The sequence below is a fragment of the Bos mutus genome, chromosome 21, assembly GCF_027580195.1.
Source record: "Bos mutus isolate GX-2022 chromosome 21, NWIPB_WYAK_1.1, whole genome shotgun sequence".
In the NCBI taxonomy this organism is placed as follows: domain Eukaryota; kingdom Metazoa; phylum Chordata; class Mammalia; order Artiodactyla; family Bovidae; genus Bos; species Bos mutus.
Genome location: NC_091637.1, coordinates 27,336,119 through 27,354,191, shown reverse-complemented (window position 1 = coordinate 27,354,191; position 18,073 = coordinate 27,336,119). Strand labels below are relative to the sequence as shown.

Genomic DNA, 18,073 nt, shown 5'->3' with positions numbered 1-18,073 from the left:
CCTCCACCACCATCACTGGGCCCCTCTGGCGCCTCATTCCATCGTTCACTCTCTGTTCACAGGGCCCCTCAGGAAGGGGTGGAGGGTACCCTGGGGACAAGACTTTCTGAGTAGAACCATGTTTTCCTAAACTGGCCTCTGTGTCTCCATCCTCATTACTATTTCAAAAATATACTTTGTGAGGCTGCCATAGTGATTCCTCTGATTGATCTGGGCAAAGTAGATTGAAACATTCTGTAAAGGATTCACCATTCTAGATGCCATCAAGAACATTCATGATTCAGAGGAAGAGGTCAGAACATCAACAACAACAGGAATTTAGAAGTTGATTCCGACCCTCATGAATGACTTTGAAGGATTCAGACCTGAGTGGAAGAAGTAACTACAGATGTGGTGGCAACAGTAAGAGAACTAGAATTAGAAGTGGAGCCTGAAGATGTTACTGAATTACCACAATCTCATGATACAATTTAAATGCATGAGGAATTTGCTTCTTATGGATGAACAAAGAAAGTGGTTTCTTGGGAAGGAATCTAATCCTAGTGAAGATGCTGTGAAGATTGTTGAAGTGACAACAAAGGATTTAGAATATTACATAAACTTAGTTGATGAAGCAGTGGCAGAGTTCCAAAATTGGATTGGATTGACTCCAATTTTGAAAGAAATTCTACTGTGGGTAAAAATGCTCTCAAACTGCATTGCATGATACAGAGAAATTGTTTGTGAAAGGAAGAGTCCATCAATTGAGGTAAATTTCACTGTCATCTTATTTTAAGAAATTGCCATGGCCACCCCAGTCTTCAGCAACCACCAGGCCAATCAGTCACCAGCCATCCACACTGAGGCCAGGCCTTCTGCCTGCAAAAAAGATGACAACCCCAGAAGGCTCAGATGATGCTTAGTATTTTTTAGCAATAAAGTATTCCTTTATAATAATCTTAAATTTTTATTTATTTATTAATTTTGGCTATGCTGGGTCTTCGTTGCTATGTGGGTTTGTCTCTAGTTGCAGCAAGCGGGGGCTGCTCTCTAGTTGAAGTATTCAGGCTTCTCAGTGCAGTAGTTTCTCCTGTTTCAGAGCAGGGGCTCTAGAGTGCCATCTCAGTAGTTGTGGTACACAGGCTTAGTTGCCCCGAGACATGTGGGACCTTCCTGGACCAGGGATCAAGCCTGCATTCACATGAGGATTCTTATCCACTGGACCACCAGTTAAATACTAAAGTACTCTTAAATTAAGGTACACATGGTTTTTTAAACACTATTGCACACCTAACAGATGACAGTATAGTGTGAATATAACTTTTGGATGCACTGAGACATCAAAATATGTGTGTGACTCACTTTATTGAGATATTCACTTAACTGCAGTGGTCTGGCATCAAACCACAATATCTCAGGGGTCTGCTAACACAGAAGGAGAGCAGATTTGTCATCACCAGGGTCTACAGGGAGAGGAAATTGGGGACTGACTGCTTGGTCCAGTGGCTAAGACTCCTCACTCCCAATGCAGAGGGCCTGGGTTCAATCCCTGGTCAGGGAACTAGATCCCAAATGCCCCAACTAAGACTCAGTACAGTCAATAAATACAAATGAATATTTAAAAAATAATAAGCATGGTCTCCTTTAGGGTTGAGGAAAATGTTCTAGAACTGAGTGGTGGTGGTTGTACAACATTGCAGTCGATGTCACTGAATTGTACCCTCTAAAATGGTCAAATCAGTAAATTTCATGTTATGTGTCTATAGCTACACTTTTAAAGTAACAGGGAAAGAAGGAGTAAACAGAGACCTCAAATGATCAAAAACACACTGACTCCACCTTTGACACCCCTTTCAACTCAGCACTAAATTCCTGCATGGCAGTCAGGGCCAGCTGGTGCAGACTAGCCCTCACTAGGGACACGAGGGCCAAGGGGAGGAGGCGGGCAGCCCAAATACAGTGACAGGACCACAGACACTTCTTCCCAAACACCTGCCCCCCACCCTGGATGTCACAGTTGGATTCCAGATTCCTTCCTGGGGAAGGAGGCACCCCAACACTCCGGGCAGTTATAGGACCAGGGAGCATCACATGTGATTTAGCTCAATTCTCAAAGGTGAAAAGCCCATGACCCCTGGGGGCCAGCAGGCTGCTTCTCCCACTGGTTTCATAAGTTTGCTACAAACACACCCATCCCCTGCCAGTAACTGTAAGGTAAGGAGCCCTGTGTGAGCAGTTTAATCACAGCCTAATGACAGCAGTTTAATGACACTTTAATGACAACAGTTTAATGACCCTCCAGGGTGAAGAGCAATCTTTTGTATTACAGCAAGTTCAGGCCAGTAGCTCTTGTGAGCCCGGAGACGCTCCCTGTCCCCCCAACCACTCCCCTTTCAGCATAGAGCCCCTCACACATTCTGGGAAAGTGAATGTGGCATCAGATAAGTGCATGAAACCAAGGCACCCAGGTCAGAAGGAAACCAGATGAGGATGCTAAGTCAATGTTCAAATTCCAGCTCCAAGACACTTCCCATATTTAGCTTGTCCATAGAGACTGCCATTCCCAGCCTAGAACTGCCCAAACCAGCTCTCTGTTCTCTGGACACAAGAAGGAATTCTCTGTTCCAATCAATACTTTTAGTCCTGGACTTGCCTGGTGGCCTACCAATGTAGGAGATGTGAGTTTGATCCCTGGTCCGGGAAGATCCCACATGCCATGGAGCAGGCCATGGAGCAGCTAAGCCCGTGCACCACAATTACTGAGCCTGTGCTCTAGAGCCCATGCTCTGCAACAAGAGAAGCCACCACAGTGAGAAGCCCATGATAACTAGAGAGTAGGCCCCCACTCACCACAACTACAGAAAAGCCTGAGCAGCAGTGAAGACCCTGCACAGCCAAAAATAAATAAATAAATAAATCCTAAATAATACTATTGGCATGTGTGTGTTCAGTCATGTCCAACTCTTTGCAACCCCATGGTTTTAGCCCACCAGGCTCCTCTGTCCACGGAATTTTCCAGACAAGAAATACTGGAGTGAGTTGCCATTTTCTTCTCCAAATAATACTACTAGTCCTAAATAATAAACAACTCAATGGAACTGCCTACAGCTACCAATACTAAATCATATAACTCCTAATTTGAAAAGCAAGTTTAACCAGGAGATCCCAATGATCTAGTAAACTTCTATTAAATCTACTGTTATGAATGTGCTGTACAGAACATCTGGTTTTCTTAAAGTTGAGGATGAGGAGAGAGTGTTTTCATAGTAAATTTGATAACATATTTTTCTTTTAATGATACCAACAAGATATGACCTCAATCATTTCATGTAACCCAGTGGTCTGAATGATCTATGTGAAAGCCCAGCAGGAATAATAATCTGCGGTCCACCCCTCCTCTGCCCTTCCACCCCTGCCAAGGTGGGATCACGTCTGTTACTGGACAAGACCCCAGAAGGAGAGAGGGAAGGTGCCCCCTCCTCACTCAGGATGTGGTTGTCTACTCATGGCTCATCTTAATCCTGAATATCCTAAAACCTTCCAGAGATGTGCAGATCCACCCAGTGTCCACAGGCCCACATGAGTATGGTCAGCTATCTCTCCTGTGGTTCCACCAGTCCTTCGGATAGACAAAGAATGTTTTGTTTGCATGATATGGGTTACAGGGGCTCAGATTGGCTCAACTTGGTTTCAGATGATTTTAGTTGGCTCAGGCTGGTGAATGGGACAAGAGCCTTTTCTTGTTAGATATACCTAAAATAAAATGTATCATTTTAACCAATTTTAGGTGGACAATTAAGTGGCATTAGGTGCATGCACACCGATGTACAATCATCACCACCATCCAGCCCCAGAACTTTTCATCATCCCCAATGGAAGCTCTGTCTCCATTAAACACTAACCCCATCCCCCCAAATCCCACCAACTCCCAGTCTGCCTCCATCTCTGTGGGTTTAATTAGTCCAGGTACCTCACTTGTGTGGAATCATATAGGATTTGACTTTTTGTGAGGCTATTTTCACTCAGCACAGTGGCCTCAAGGTTCATCCCTGTTGTAGCATCTCCTTTCTTTTTAGGGATGAATAATATTCCATTGTATTGTATGTAAAAGTCTTTCTTAGGTAACTGTAACTGTGGCTCAGAAGAGAAATCAATCTTCCCACAAATACTGAAAATAATGACCAAGCTGAGATCTCTGAATTTGTGCCAAGCAGCCCATATTTTAGGTGACTTAGAATCCTTTGGCTTAATTCCCTGTTTGATTTTTTTCCTGGCATTTAGAAAGGGGGTTGTAGATTAAATAAGATATTGGGCAAGAAAAACCACTTCATGGTAGCAAATCCACTTCATGACATCTCCCATTGCAAATTTGCAAATTCAACGTAACAGGAAAAACTCTAACCCACCACCACTCTTGTGTCTGGAGTAGGTTTTGAGGACCAGTGAATGACTACATTATCCCCTCATTTCTTGAAATTAACATTCACATTTCTAAAAGTGACCAGCATGCTATGTTTTATATTCATGGGTCCCCATGAATGAACAAACGAATGAATGAATGCAGAAGGGAATAAACAGATCACAGCAAGGAAGAGCATCTATTTTCAATGGCTTGCCTGGTGGCTCAGATGGTAAAAAATCTGCCTGCAATGTGGGAGATCCAGGTTCGAGAAGATTTGGGCTGGGAAGATCCCCTGGAGGAGGAAATGGCAACCCACTCCAGTATTCTTGCCTGGAGAATTCCACAGACAGAGGAGCCTGGGGGCAGGGATGGTTACAGTCCATGGGGTCACACAGTTGGACATGACTGAGCTGACACACAGAGAAAGAAGAAGCAGCCTCAGTGGCCAGAGTTCCCCAGAAGCACCCAGAGACCTGGCTCAGGTAGGAGTAGTCTGGGTCTGAGCCCATCTGAGGAAGACCCTGGGATGGGTGAGTCTTCAGCAGAGCATAACCGTCCACAGTCAGAGATCCAGAGGCTCCAGGAGTCAAGGTCAGGGACATGGATCTCCTAGCCGGCACCCGGGGCTGCTTTGAGGGGAAGATTGAGACCCAAAGACTAAGAGGGAGGGGTCGGGGTGGGGCAGAGCTGCACCAGCAGTCAAAATAGGCAACGGGGGCAGAATCTGAGGCCATCTGCAAGTGTTTGGGCTGATGAAGAAGAGGACTGACCAAGGAGGGTAAACAGGCAACGCCCCCAACAGCAACCTTCCTCCAAGCTGATGTGGTGCTCCCCCAGCACTGTCCTGAGCCACAGACCCTCGTCTAAACTCTAGCTCAGGCTCTCTGACCTATCCAGCCTGGCTGCACCCAGCACAGGGCAAGTGGCCAGCAGAGGGGCAGACCCAACATTTGCGTCAGTACCAAGGACAGCGCATGGCCAGCTCAGTCACCATTCCTGAAGAGGACTGTCTGTCTGCTGCTGGAACCAACCAGAGGGACCCAACAAGCCCAGATCCAGGCATCTGTTCACTCCAGCAGTCTGGGCCTGGGCTTGGTCTCAGGTGGAGAGACCAGCTTTTCTCCTGTGAAGGTTGATCATGGTCCTGGCAGGGTCTGGAGTCCACTCTCGGTCCTGGGGCGCTCTCCTGTGTCACACCCTTTCTCAGCCTTTCTGAGCTGTGCTGAGTTCTCCTGAGTTGTCCATGGCATGCACTAGTGCAGGGCCGGGAGCTATTCTTGGTTAGCTTCCTATCACCACAGGGCCGTGTCTTTTTTAGTCACTGATTAGCACTGACCATGATCTGAGTGCTTTGGGGTGCAAACACTGTGACTGCGTCTGCCACGCTGTTCCATCTCCAAATCTCATGCTCAGCAATGTGGTCTTTCTCCCTGAACAGAAGCTGTTGCTATATATTCTCCTCCGGAGCCCTGCACTTCCTGGGGAATGTCATGAGAATAATGGATCCTCTGGGATGTGTCTCGAATTCCTGGAACTTGTAGGGGATGCTGATGGTGTTCAGGGATGGAAGATGCGGGGGAGTCAGCACCCTGCCCCAGTCCTCCACCCAGTTCTCTGTTGCTTAAATCTGCCCTGGACACATTCCATGACACATCCATGCCATTAGAATCAAAGCAGTGCAATTCCAGCTCCACACATGGCAGGCACCCTCTTCCTTGGCACCTGTTCTTATAGATGCTGTCAAACCCATCCCCTCTGTCCCTTACACAGGAGCCTCTGCCCTGGCCATCCACCTGAGATGCTCAGGGCCTTCCCGACGTCCTGCCCCTTAGCCTCCTTGAGGTTCCCAGCCCCCTGATGGCCCAGCTCTGTCCCTCTCACATCACCATCCTCAAGCCAGGTCCTTCACTTCCACTTGTCCTCCTGGCCTCATCACAATCCCCAACCCCGCTGCATGCTGAGGATACCCATGACCTCCAGGTTCAGCCCTTCCTGGTCAGCTAATTTCCCAAAGCCCCCCTTCTAAGTCCCAGGGCCACCCACTTATCACCCACGAGGGAGCCTGTCCCCAGGAAGCCTGCCTGGGACTCATGGGCCGGGCGGGGACTCCTCTAGGCTCCCAGTCACACCCAGATGGACAGAGAGTCTCTCCCTCTAGAATGAGGTTCTCCATGCAAGCTCAAGTCACTTTCATCTCTGCACCCCAAGGCCTAGCACATGGCAAGGGCAATTTTCTTGCACCACATGGGAGGCTTTGCAGATGCAGCCAGCCCAGGAGATCAGGAGTGGCCTCTGGGAGAGTAGGCTCTGAAGGAATGCCAGTTCAGAAGTTCAGAGCTGCCCCCCTCATGGGGGGGGCCTCCCCCATATCCGCTAATGCAACAAGAGTTTCTTTACAGCCCAAAGCCCCCAGTGCATACACAACTGCCTTGAATGACAGGAACACTCCAAAAATGAAGTCAACTTATGCTTATCAGTCTTTAAAAAAAAAATCAAAGGGCATCAAAGGGAAGTTCTAGAAACTTAACTGTGAGTCAACAGGACATTTTTTCCAAACACAAGCTCTCACTTTATATATTTCTCAAATGCATGAACTCTTCTGGGGAAAAAATATTAATGAAGGCTTTAAAAATATGAAAGCATATATATGCAATGGAGTATTACTCAGCCATAAAAAGGAAAAATTGGAATAAAAAGTGGGAAAAAAATGGAACATTACTCAGCCATAAAAAGTCATAATAAGGAACTCCTTATTAGCCATAATAAGGATCTGAGCCACAGTCATCTCCTGGTCTTATTTTTGCTGACTGTATAGACCTTCTCTATCTTTGGCTGCAAAGGTCCATCTAGTCAAGGCTATGGTTTTTCCAGTGGTCATGTATGGATGTGAGAGTTGGACTATAAAGAAAGCTGAGTGCCGAAGAATTGATGCTTTTGAACTGTGGTGTTGGAGAAGACTCTTGAGAGTCCCTTGGACTGCAAGGAGATCCAACCAGTCCATCCTAAAGGAGATCAGTCCTGGGTGTTCATTGGAAGGACTGATGTTGAAGCTGAAACTCCAATCTTTTGGCTACCTGCTGCGAAGAGCTGACTCATTGGAAAAGACCCTGATGCTGGGAAAGATTGAGGGCAGGAGGAGAAGGGGACAACAGAGGATGAGATGGTTGGATGGCATCACCGACTCAATGGACATGGGTTTGGGTGGACTCCGGGAGTTGGTGATGGACAGGGAGGCCTGGTGTGTTGCGGTTCATGGGGTCTCAAAGAGTTGGACACAACTGAGCAACTGAACTGAATTGAACTGAACTGAACTGAAAAAGGAATGAAATTTGATCATTTGTAGACAGAGATGTGGATGAACCGAGAGAGAGGCATACAGAGTGAAGTAAGTCAGAAAGAGAAAAACAAATACTGTATATTAACACATATATGTGGAATTGAGAATGCAGACATAGAGAACAGACTTGTGGACACAGGGTAAAGGAGACTGTGGAATGAATTGGGAGACTGGAATTGACACATATACACTACCATATGTAAAATGGATAGCTAGTGGGAAGCTGCTGTATAGCACAGGGAGCTCAGTTCAGTGCTTTGTGATGACCTAGAGGGGTGGGATGGGTGTAGGAGGAGGCTCAAGAGGGAGGGGATATATGTATATATCCCCTGATATAAGCTGATTCACTTTGCTGAGGCTCAAGAGGGAGGGGATATATACATATATCCCCTGATATAAGCTGATTCACTTTGCTGTACAGCTGAAACTAACACAACAATGTAAAGCAACTATCAGTTCAGTTCAGTTCAGTTGCTCAGTTGTGTCCTACTCTTTGCGACCCCATGAACCACAGCACACCAGGCCTCCCTGTCCATCACCAACTCCCGAGTCCACCCAAACCCATGTCCATTGAGTCGGTGATGCCATCCAACCATCTCATCCTCTGTTGTCCCCTTCTCCTCCTGCCCTCAATCCTTCCCCAGCATTAGCACTATATCCCAATAAAAATATATGAAAGCAATTCATTTTCATTTGTCCACAGAATTAGCCAAATATAAGTTCCTTTACATGCATCTAATAATCACATCTTCTTTTTGTATACACAAGGTTTTTTTGAAAGGCAGCTTTTCAAAAGTGTTTATTACAATATACACTTTACTTTGCTATAATTAAAAGAAAATATAGTTACGCTTAAATCCACTGGCCTCATTAGCATGCATTTCTTCTCCACGTCTCTGTCAAACCTTCAAATGATTATTTGCAAAATGGTTATTTACAGCGAATTTCCAATTACACCAAGGCCCCCAGGCTTTCAGAGAAGTGTCACCAGATTCAACCACCCCTGTGAAATGCACTCAGGTTGGGGCCCCTTGCCGCTAGGCTGTCCCAACCACTGGCCACAGCTGTCTGCACTTGCCGACAGTACTAGATCCCTGTGACTGACCAAAACCACCCAGAGAGGGGCAACAGTCTCAGGGACCACTCCCACACAAGCAGATCAGAGCAAGCAGGGGAAGGACCCAAGCTCTGCTGGGAGGTCTGGGTGTCTGCTGGGAGCCCTGGTTGCCAATCAGCCTCAACAAGATTTCCTCAGCAATTACTACAGCATCTGATGGGTGAACAGGAGTGGCTGGAAAGTCCACACATAACTGAACACGTGGAGCGCTGGCTTGCATTCTGACCTGTGGGCTGCATGGACACCTTTGCTCTCAGCCCCTCCCTCTGCTTCCCCAGGGCCAGCCAGAATCTTACCTCTTCTTGGGGCCACTTGGGCCTCTCCTCCGGGGTCCTGGTCTTGGTCTTGAAGCTCCTCTGAGGGTCGGCGGGTGCTTGGCCTCAGGAGGGAGGTTCAGTGACTTGGGCCTGCCCTCGTGTCTGTTGGGGCCGCGGCTGGCCTCAGCCAGCGGGCAGGCCTCAGGGGAGTCCCCGGGCCCTGGCTCGGGCCCCTGTGGTGCGTGCTCGGGGCTGGCCTCACCACCACTGGTGATGCTGCTCATGCTCAGGCTCATCTTGATCTCGGCCACAATCTGGTCGATGTCCTCCTCCTGGTCCTCTGGGTCCCCGTCCCTGCGCCTCGGTCGGTAGGGCGACGTGCTGCCTGCATTCCCATTGGCCTCGGCAGGGTAGTAGTCCTGGTAGGCCTCCTCGCTGGGACAGTAGTGGACGTCCTCTTCCTGGTCCCGGGAGTCCAGGACTGAGGCCTCATCCTCCGGGACAGAGAGGTGGCCGTCCCGGTAGCCAGGGCTGCCCGGGTCGCTGTGGCCATGTGCGTGTGGGCCCGTGGGCTCCGTCCACTCCTCCACCGCCTCCTGGCACTCATCTGTCTCCAGGTGGCGCGTGTCGTGAGCCAGGTAGCCCTGCCCGTCACAGTCCGTGCCCTGCAGGTAGCTGTCGTCCTCGGGGCAGTAGCGGATGTAGTAGGTGATGCCCTCCTCCTCTTCAGGCAGCCCCTCATCGTAGTCCTCCTCCTCCGAGGTGTTGTTCACATAGTCGGAGCTGGAGTCCCCATCAGGGCTCTGGTCGGGGCCACCCTGCTCAGCAGGCACTGGGCTCTCGGGCCGCAGGGCCGCCAGCTCCAGGTCGGTGGGCACGTACTCCTCCAGGGCCAGCTCCGCGTCCTCACTCTCAGGCTCTGGGCCCGGCCTCGCCCTGTGGTCCAGCAGGCTGCTCGCCACACTCTGACGCTTCCGGTGGGCCATGGTGGGGCTCATACAGCCATCGTCACCAGGTGGCAGCCACTGCAAGGAGGAAGGACGACAGGAGAGTCAGAACCTGGCCCAAGGAGCACGCCCAGGAGATGTGACTTGTGTCCATTCAGATGACAGGACACCCCACCTCAGCTGACTCCGGTGTCAGGACCATTGCATGCCCTGCCAAAGAGACAGGAGGGCACCAGGGCTGGAGGAGGACAAGCGGACCCTGGCGGCCCCCCAAGACACCTGCTGCTTCCCCCCAACTCACCACTCACTCATGACTTCTCTGTTTTATATAATTGGAGTATAGTTGATTTACGATGTTGTGTTAGTTTCTTGTGTACAGAAAAGTGAATCAGTTATACATGTAAAACATATATATTTTTTTTCAGATCCTTTTCCATCATAGGTTATCACAAGGTATTGAATATAGTTCCCTGTGCTATACAGTAGGTCTTTGTTGATTATCTAGATTATATATAGTAGTGTGAATGTGTTAATTCCAAACTCCCAATTTATTCTTCTCCCAACCCTTTCCCCTTTGGTAACCATAGTTAATTTTCCATGTCTGTGAGTCTGTTTCTGTTTTGTAAATAAATTCATTTACATCATTTTTTGGAGAAAGAAATGGCAACCCACTCTAGTATTCTTGCCTGGAGAATCCCACAGACAGAGGAGCCTGGCAGGTTACAGTCCATGGAGTCGCAAAGAGTTGGACAGGACTGAGTGACTAAGCACAGCACATTTGTAAGACAATTATGCAGCAATTAAAATATTTACAAAGAGTTTATTGCATAAAATATGCTGCTGTAATTTATTCACCACCCAATAAACAGAATAAACTGTGAAGAAATCCATTTAAATCCCAGCAGAGGTTTGGTTTGAGTGATGAGACAGTGTTATTCACTTCCCTCCTTTATTCATTTTTGAGTATGATATTTCTGGGGCTTCTCAGGTGGCGCTAGTGGTAAATAACCCACCTGCCAATGAAGGAGACATGGGTTCAAATCCCTGAGTTGGAAAGATCCCCTGGAGGAGGGCATGGCAGCCCACTCCAGTATTCTTGCCTGGGAAATCCCATGGACAGAGAGCCTGGCATGCTATAGTCCACAGGGTCGAAAACAGTCAGATACGATTAAGCAACTTTCACTTTCACTAAAGTGGCATTTACCTGTGTCATGGGACACAGGAACACTTAAAGACCTTGCAAGCCCCCCGCCCCAGAGTCTCAACAAACCCAATGGAGGCACCACCCAGGTGATCATTAACACCATCAATCATTCATTTACACCATCCTTCTCGCAATTTTCCCCTGGCTGTCTGCCAGCCCTGCCCCCAACCCAGAACATTCTGTGACTTTCTGCAGGTTGTCGGGGGTGGGGGTGGGGGGGTGGGCACATCCTCCAGTGATGGCAGCTGGAAGGGTGTAAAAGGAAATTCAAAAGGTGAGATGAAACTCCTGAGACAAAGGGCAGGATGCTTCATCACTCTGTCAAATGATTATCTTCTGAATAAAAGATCTCTCTGGGGATTTCTTTGAATAGCCAGCCTCTCCTGGCTTATTTAAAATGATTTAACTCTACTTACATGTAACTTCCTTACAAACGTTTCCTCTGGGGGAAGCAGGGAACTCTGGGGTATTTAGTGGAGTGGTGGGGCGGAGGAGGGATTATAGAAGAGAAGATGCAGGAGTCACCTGTGGCAGCCCCCCTCTGGACACACCTGGGTTTCTGTACCCCTGAATTCCCCACACACAGGCTCCCTCGTCCTTGGCTGGGGAAGGGCCAGCCCCTGCTGACAAGCAGCTCTCCACCACACCTGGGCTCAGCTGTGTCCTCCCTACTGTTGCTAACAGCGTGCACGATGATTCTTCTGGCAGGAGACCTGGCTGTGTGCACACCTGGCTGTGTGCACGCACACATTCAAACACACGCGTGCACACACACACACACACACACATCCTCCCCTTCGCCCCTACATCCCCATCTCCTAGAAACCTCTGACCCTAGAAAAGTCTGAGGAGGGGATACACTGCAGGTACTTAACAAATGAGGGCCCTGCCTTTGACTTCTCAAGACAAAAATTCAAAAGGATGCCCAGGCTGTCAGCTGGCAGTCGCTGACGTGTGGCTGGCAGCTGACGAAGAAGTAGGGAGCGGGGTGCCCCTGTGCAGACTGAGAGGGATGAGGGACCAGGCAGCCTCTGGCAAGGATCCCCGGGCACTTCTCTAGCCTCCTGTGTCCTCACCTGCCCCAGAGGGTGTGGCCGGCTCCAATTTTGGGGTGGGTTGGGGTGCTATCACCAGCAGTCTCTGGTCTTGGCCTCCAGCTAAGGACAGAGATCCCAGAGCTGTCTTGGGTCCGGGGCAGGGACCCACTTAGGGCCCGGTTGTCCACAGTCAGTCCCAAGGCCCTGGCCCTTTTGTCCCCTTGTTGCATCTCTGACTGGCTTTGCATCCAGCAGGTCCTTCACTAGTCAGTCCCCCACACTTCAGAGCCTAGAGCTCAGAACTCTGGACTACGCCCTTGGAGCTTCTGATTCAGGATATCTGGGTGGGGCTGAGGGTGTGCTTTTCTTCTCTGTTTTTTTTTGACCAGTTGTTTATTTTTTCTCATTTTTCTGAGCAATTGCCTGATTTTATTTTTTTTAATTGAAGTATAGTTGCTTTATAATGTTGCATTCATTTCTGTTGTACAATGTGAATCAGCTATGAAAGTGTTAGTTGCTCAATTGTCCAACACCTTGTGACCCCACGGACTGTAGCCCCCAAGTCTCCTCTGTCCATGGGATTTCCCAGGCAAAAATATGGGGATCTTCCCAACCCAGGTCTTCTGCAATGCAGGTGGATTCTTAACTGTCTGAGCCACCAGGGAATCGCTATATGTATACATATATCTCCTCCCTCTTGGGCCTCTCCCCACCCCCCATCCCACCACTCTATGTCATCACAGAGCACCCAGCTGAGCTCCCTGTGCTATACAGCAGCTTCCCACTAGCTATCCATTTTACACATGGTAGTATATATATGTCGATCCCAGTCTCTCAATTCATCCCACCCTCCCCTTCCCTCATTGTGTCTACTTGTCCATTCTCTACATCTGTGATTCTAACAGGTGTCAGAATTGGGCCGATGCTGTTGGCCTGAGATCAAATGTGGACCATCACATTGGACAGGAAGCCAGCCACCTGCCCAGCCTCCAGCCATCATATCTTTGGAATCAAGAATAAAAGTCCCAGGACTTCTTGGAAAAACAGATTTGCAGGTTTCAAATCTGAGAGACTAAACACAATTCATTGCAGCTGCCTTGAGGCCCCCGATGGCCCCCCTCAGTTCAGTCCCCTTCCTGAACAGGGAAGAGAAAAGTGGATTTCAAGGTCAGATCTGAGCAGGATGGCTTGGATAAAGATGGAAAATGCTCCCTCCAGGAACTGGCAGGTCAGACCTCCTCATGGTCCCACCTCGTCACAGCAGCTGCAGAGTGCCCACTGCCTGTGTTATGGTCAGGCATCTCTCTGCGGGTGCCGTCTAACCTCTCTGCAGTGCCCACTGCAGGGTGGAGCGGGCTGCCAACCCAGGGTCCTTGACCTTGGGGCTCCAGATCTGGAGATGGAGCACGGAGTACAGGACAGAATTGTAGGTATTACCAACAGGAAGGCAAATTTTGTCTTGGGTAGCACAGGGCTCCCTTTGGGATGAAGAGTCTAAAGAGATAGATGACTGGTCTCTGAAAATGAAGTTGTCCTAACACAACATTGTAAAGCAACTATATTCCAATAAAAATTTTCTTAACATGGCCATTATGAGCTGACAATGAGTTTGTGAAACTCACCATGTTTCCTCTCTGAGTAGGCATGTACGATGGTGGGCAAGGGAGACCCTAAAGAGAGAGAATACACCTGAATTTCAACAGGACACATGACAAGTCTTTCCTAACTTTCCTGTGGCTCAAACTGAAGTATGCTGATGAGTTGGATATGGCAAAATGAGATGGATTAGTGGCCAACTGAGTGATCAGACTAAGAAGTCATCAATTTGTGGATAAGCATCCATCTGTGAGGATTTTCCAATGATCTGGTTCAACCAGGGACGATGATAACAAAGACTGCAGCTCTTCAGAACTGCAGTTGACAGAAACCTGGAAGACATCAAGTGTAGGGGTGGCAGAGATGAGGTTTAGCTATATCACGCATGGAAAATCTTACGTATCCTGCTCGATCCAGTTAAAGCTGTGCTTTCACAGCCAGACTTGCTCACATGAATCACAAAGCTCAGCCCTGAAGCAGTGCTCTTCTGCAAGCCCACTCTTAACGAGGCAGAGAGGCTTCATTTCTTTAAGGAAAACCCAAAATCTTGCACCAATAATTGCACTGGCCCTCTATCCCCAAGACTGAAAAGCCCATTTCACACAGTTCTCCCATCTGTTCCTTTCATCACAAGCTTATAATAAAGGCTATTTTCTTCTTTTTCCCTTGCCTTGAAGAGGAGGTGGAAGACAATCCTTTTATAGCCCTTGTGACAAAGGATAAGAATGAAGGAAAAGCAAAGAATGATTTATGACATAAAAATATGCATTACAGGGACTTCCCTGGCAGTCCAGTGTTTAAGAGTTCATCTTCCAATGCAGAGGGTACAGGTTCAATCCCTGGTAGGGGAGCTAAGATCCCACATGCCTCATGGCCAAAAAAAAAAAAAAAACCCAAAACATAAAAATAGAAGCAATATTGTAACAAATTCAATAAAGACTTTAAAAGTGGTCCACATCAAATACATAAACCTCTTGAAACAATATAAATAGATAAATAAAATGTGCATTACTTGGGATATCTGATGTATGGCTACAAAGCATGTTTCAAGATACCATCACCCATGACACAGTGGGGAGAATAAAAAATGCTGTGCCTGAGAAAGTCTACTTCTGATGATGGTGTACCAGCTTGTACCAGTCTAATCCCCCCACCAGTGACAACTAGTAACTTTTGATGTGTTTTTTTTTTTCTTTCAATTTCTATGGAAGCATCAGAGAACTGCCAAAGCAGCTAGGACTTGAGGGCTGAGATCCCGACAAGCATGAAAAAACACTGAAATTATCTCAGCATCCTGTGTGGCTTTTCTCTCCAAGTCAGCTGTGCACCCATAAATGGTTGAAAACTAGCAGAAAATGGTGGTTGCCAGGCAACAAGGCCAAGCAGAAGAGAAAGTGAAAGTCGCTCAGTCATGTCCAACTCTTTAAAACCCCATGGGCTGTAGCCTGCTAGGCTCTTCTGTTCATAGGGATTCTCCAGGCAAGAATACCTCAGTGGGTAGCCATTCCCCTCTCCAGGGAATCTTCCCAACTCAGGGATCAAACTCTGGTCTTCTACACTGCAGGCAAACGTTTTGCCATCTGAGCCACCAGAGAAGTCCTACTCCATGCTCTGTGGTGACCTAAATGGGAAGGAAATCCAAAAAAGAGGGGATATATGTATCCATACAGCTGATTCACTTTGCTGTACAGCAGAAACTAATACAATGTTGTCAAGCAACTATACCCCCAAAAAAATTCATTAGGAAAAAAGAACTTGAGGTGCCAAATTCCTGGAGAGAAAGGAAACAAGACTCTGACATTTTATATTAGACAAGGGCGAAAGTTGAAACAATCTGAACAATAAATAAAATAGTACTGTATAGTCCAAAGTATAAAATAATACCCTTGCATTCACACAATGTAAACAAGAAACAAGAGAAAAGCAGAAAACCCCTGGGCAGAATTTCTCCATATATTTTGTGCAGACACTGCCCCCTCCTGGAGATGAGGCATAACTCCCAGGTGATCAAGGTTAATATTAACAGTGGTCAGTTCCACTCTGATTTAATAGAACAGCACTGCTCCCTATGCAGTCTCCTGACCCAAAGTTTATAAGCCCTGACTAACCAGAAGGAGAGTATCAGACAAATCTGAACAGAAGGATAGTCTAAAATACCTGACGAGTACTTCTAAAAACTGTCAAAGTCATCAAAAACAAGGAAAGCCTAAGAAGCTACCACAATCTAAAAGCACACTGGTATACTTAAAATGGATAACCAACAAGGACCTACTGTATAGCACAGGGAACTCTGCTCAGTGTTATATGGCAGCCTGGATGGGAGGGAAGTTTGGTGGAGAGTGGATACATGTACATGTATGACTGAGTTTCTTCACTGTCCACCTGAAACTATCACAATATTGTTAATTGGCTATACTCCAATACAAAAGTTCAAAAAAATAAAATAAAAACTAGATAATCAACAAGGACATACTGTAGAGCACAGGGAACTCTGCTCAATGTTATGTAGCAGCCTGGATGGGAGGGGAATTTGGGGGAGAATGGATACATGCACATGTATAGCTAAGTCTCTTCACTGTCCACCTGAAACCATCACAACATTGTTAATTAGCTATACCCCAGTACAAAATAAAAACTTTTTTTAAAAGTACCTAAAGAGACATGAAGATTAAATTTAATTTGGTATCTTAAATAGAATAATAGAAAAGAAAAAGGACAGTAGGTAAAAATTAAGAAAAACTTAATGAAGTATAAACTGTGGCTAATAATTATGTATTGATACTGTTTCATTACTTGCTACAAACGTACCATGTGAATGTAAGATGTTAACAACAGGGAAAACTCTCTCTACTATCTTTTATACTTCTCCGTAAATACAAAACTATTCTAAATTTTAAAAATTTACCTAAAAAAGAAAGTTGGTATAGTTGCATTAATATTCACAGTAAGAAAAGAGGCATTATTAAAGGAAAAAAATAAAAAATCTTAATAAAAAAGGGCAACCTGCTAGGAATAAATTGTAAGTTTAAATTTTAAGTGTATGCATACTAAGTTATATGCTCTCAAACTTTATAAAGTGAGAAAAAAACCAAACTCAAAAAGACAAATCTAAAATCACTATGGGATACTTTTTAATACACTTCTTTCAGTAAATGATTTAAAATAAGCAAACAAAAATCAGAGTAGAATTAGATTTGAACACTATCAGTTCAGTTCAGTTGCTCAGTCGTGTCCGACTCTTTGCGACCCCATGAATTGCAGCATGCCAGGCTTCCCTGTCCATCACCAACTCCCGGAGTTCACCCAAACTCATGTCCATCGAGTGGGTGATGCCATCCAGCCATCTCATCCTCTGTCGTCCCCTTCTCCTCCTGCCCCTAATCCCTCCCAGCATCAGAGTCTTTTCCAGTGAGTCAACTCCTCGAATGAGGTGGCCAAAGTATTGGAGTTTCAACTTTAGTCTCAGTCCTTCCAAAGAACACCCACATAGTTGCCAAAAATGTCCTCATTAACAGATAAAACTTACTGCAATGAGGAAATACATACAAGTGCACATAGAAAATTATGTCAAAATTAATCACATGGTAGACAAGACTAAAATGAGTCTAAACAAATTTCAAAATGTTGAAATCACAAAGAATATGTTTCTGATTACAGTGTAATTACACCAGAAATAAATAAAAATATAACTAGAAAATATGCAGATATTTGGGGATGAACTACTTCAAAATAACCTATAACTAGAATAGAACATAATAGACAGAACATAGGGAATGGCTACCCACTCCAGTATTCTTGCCTGCAGAATCCTCTGGACAGAGGAGCCTGGTGGGCTACAGTCCACAGGGTCACAGAGAGTCGGGCATGAATGAGCAACTAACTAAAAAGAACATAAATACAGAACTTAAAAACATTTTGTACTCGTTAATAATGAAAATACCACATGTCAAAAAATAGTTACACACTCATATTCATAGCTGGACTATTCACAGTATTTAAAAGGTGGAAAGAACACCTGTCCATTGATGGATGAATGGACAAAAAAATGTGGCATATCCTCACAGTGGAATATTATTCAGCCTTTAAAAAGGAAGGAAATTCTGATCCAAGCTACAATATGGATGAATCTTGAGGACATCATGCTAAATTAAATAAGTCAATCACAAAAGGACAAATACTGCATGATGCCACTCATAG

The 18,073-nt window shown here is 46.4% G+C and overlaps 1 protein-coding gene across 1 annotated transcript in view; it reads right to left on the bottom strand.

The window, feature by feature from the left end:
- The window catches only part of APBA2 (amyloid beta precursor protein binding family A member 2), a 60,142-nt gene that overhangs the window by 38,599 nt on the left and 3,470 nt on the right, over positions 1 to 18,073 (bottom strand). The window contains 2 exon segments of the mRNA XM_070358457.1: positions 9,132 to 9,205; positions 9,208 to 10,117. Coding sequence (XP_070214558.1) covers positions 9,132 to 9,205; positions 9,208 to 10,117 — 984 coding nt within the window.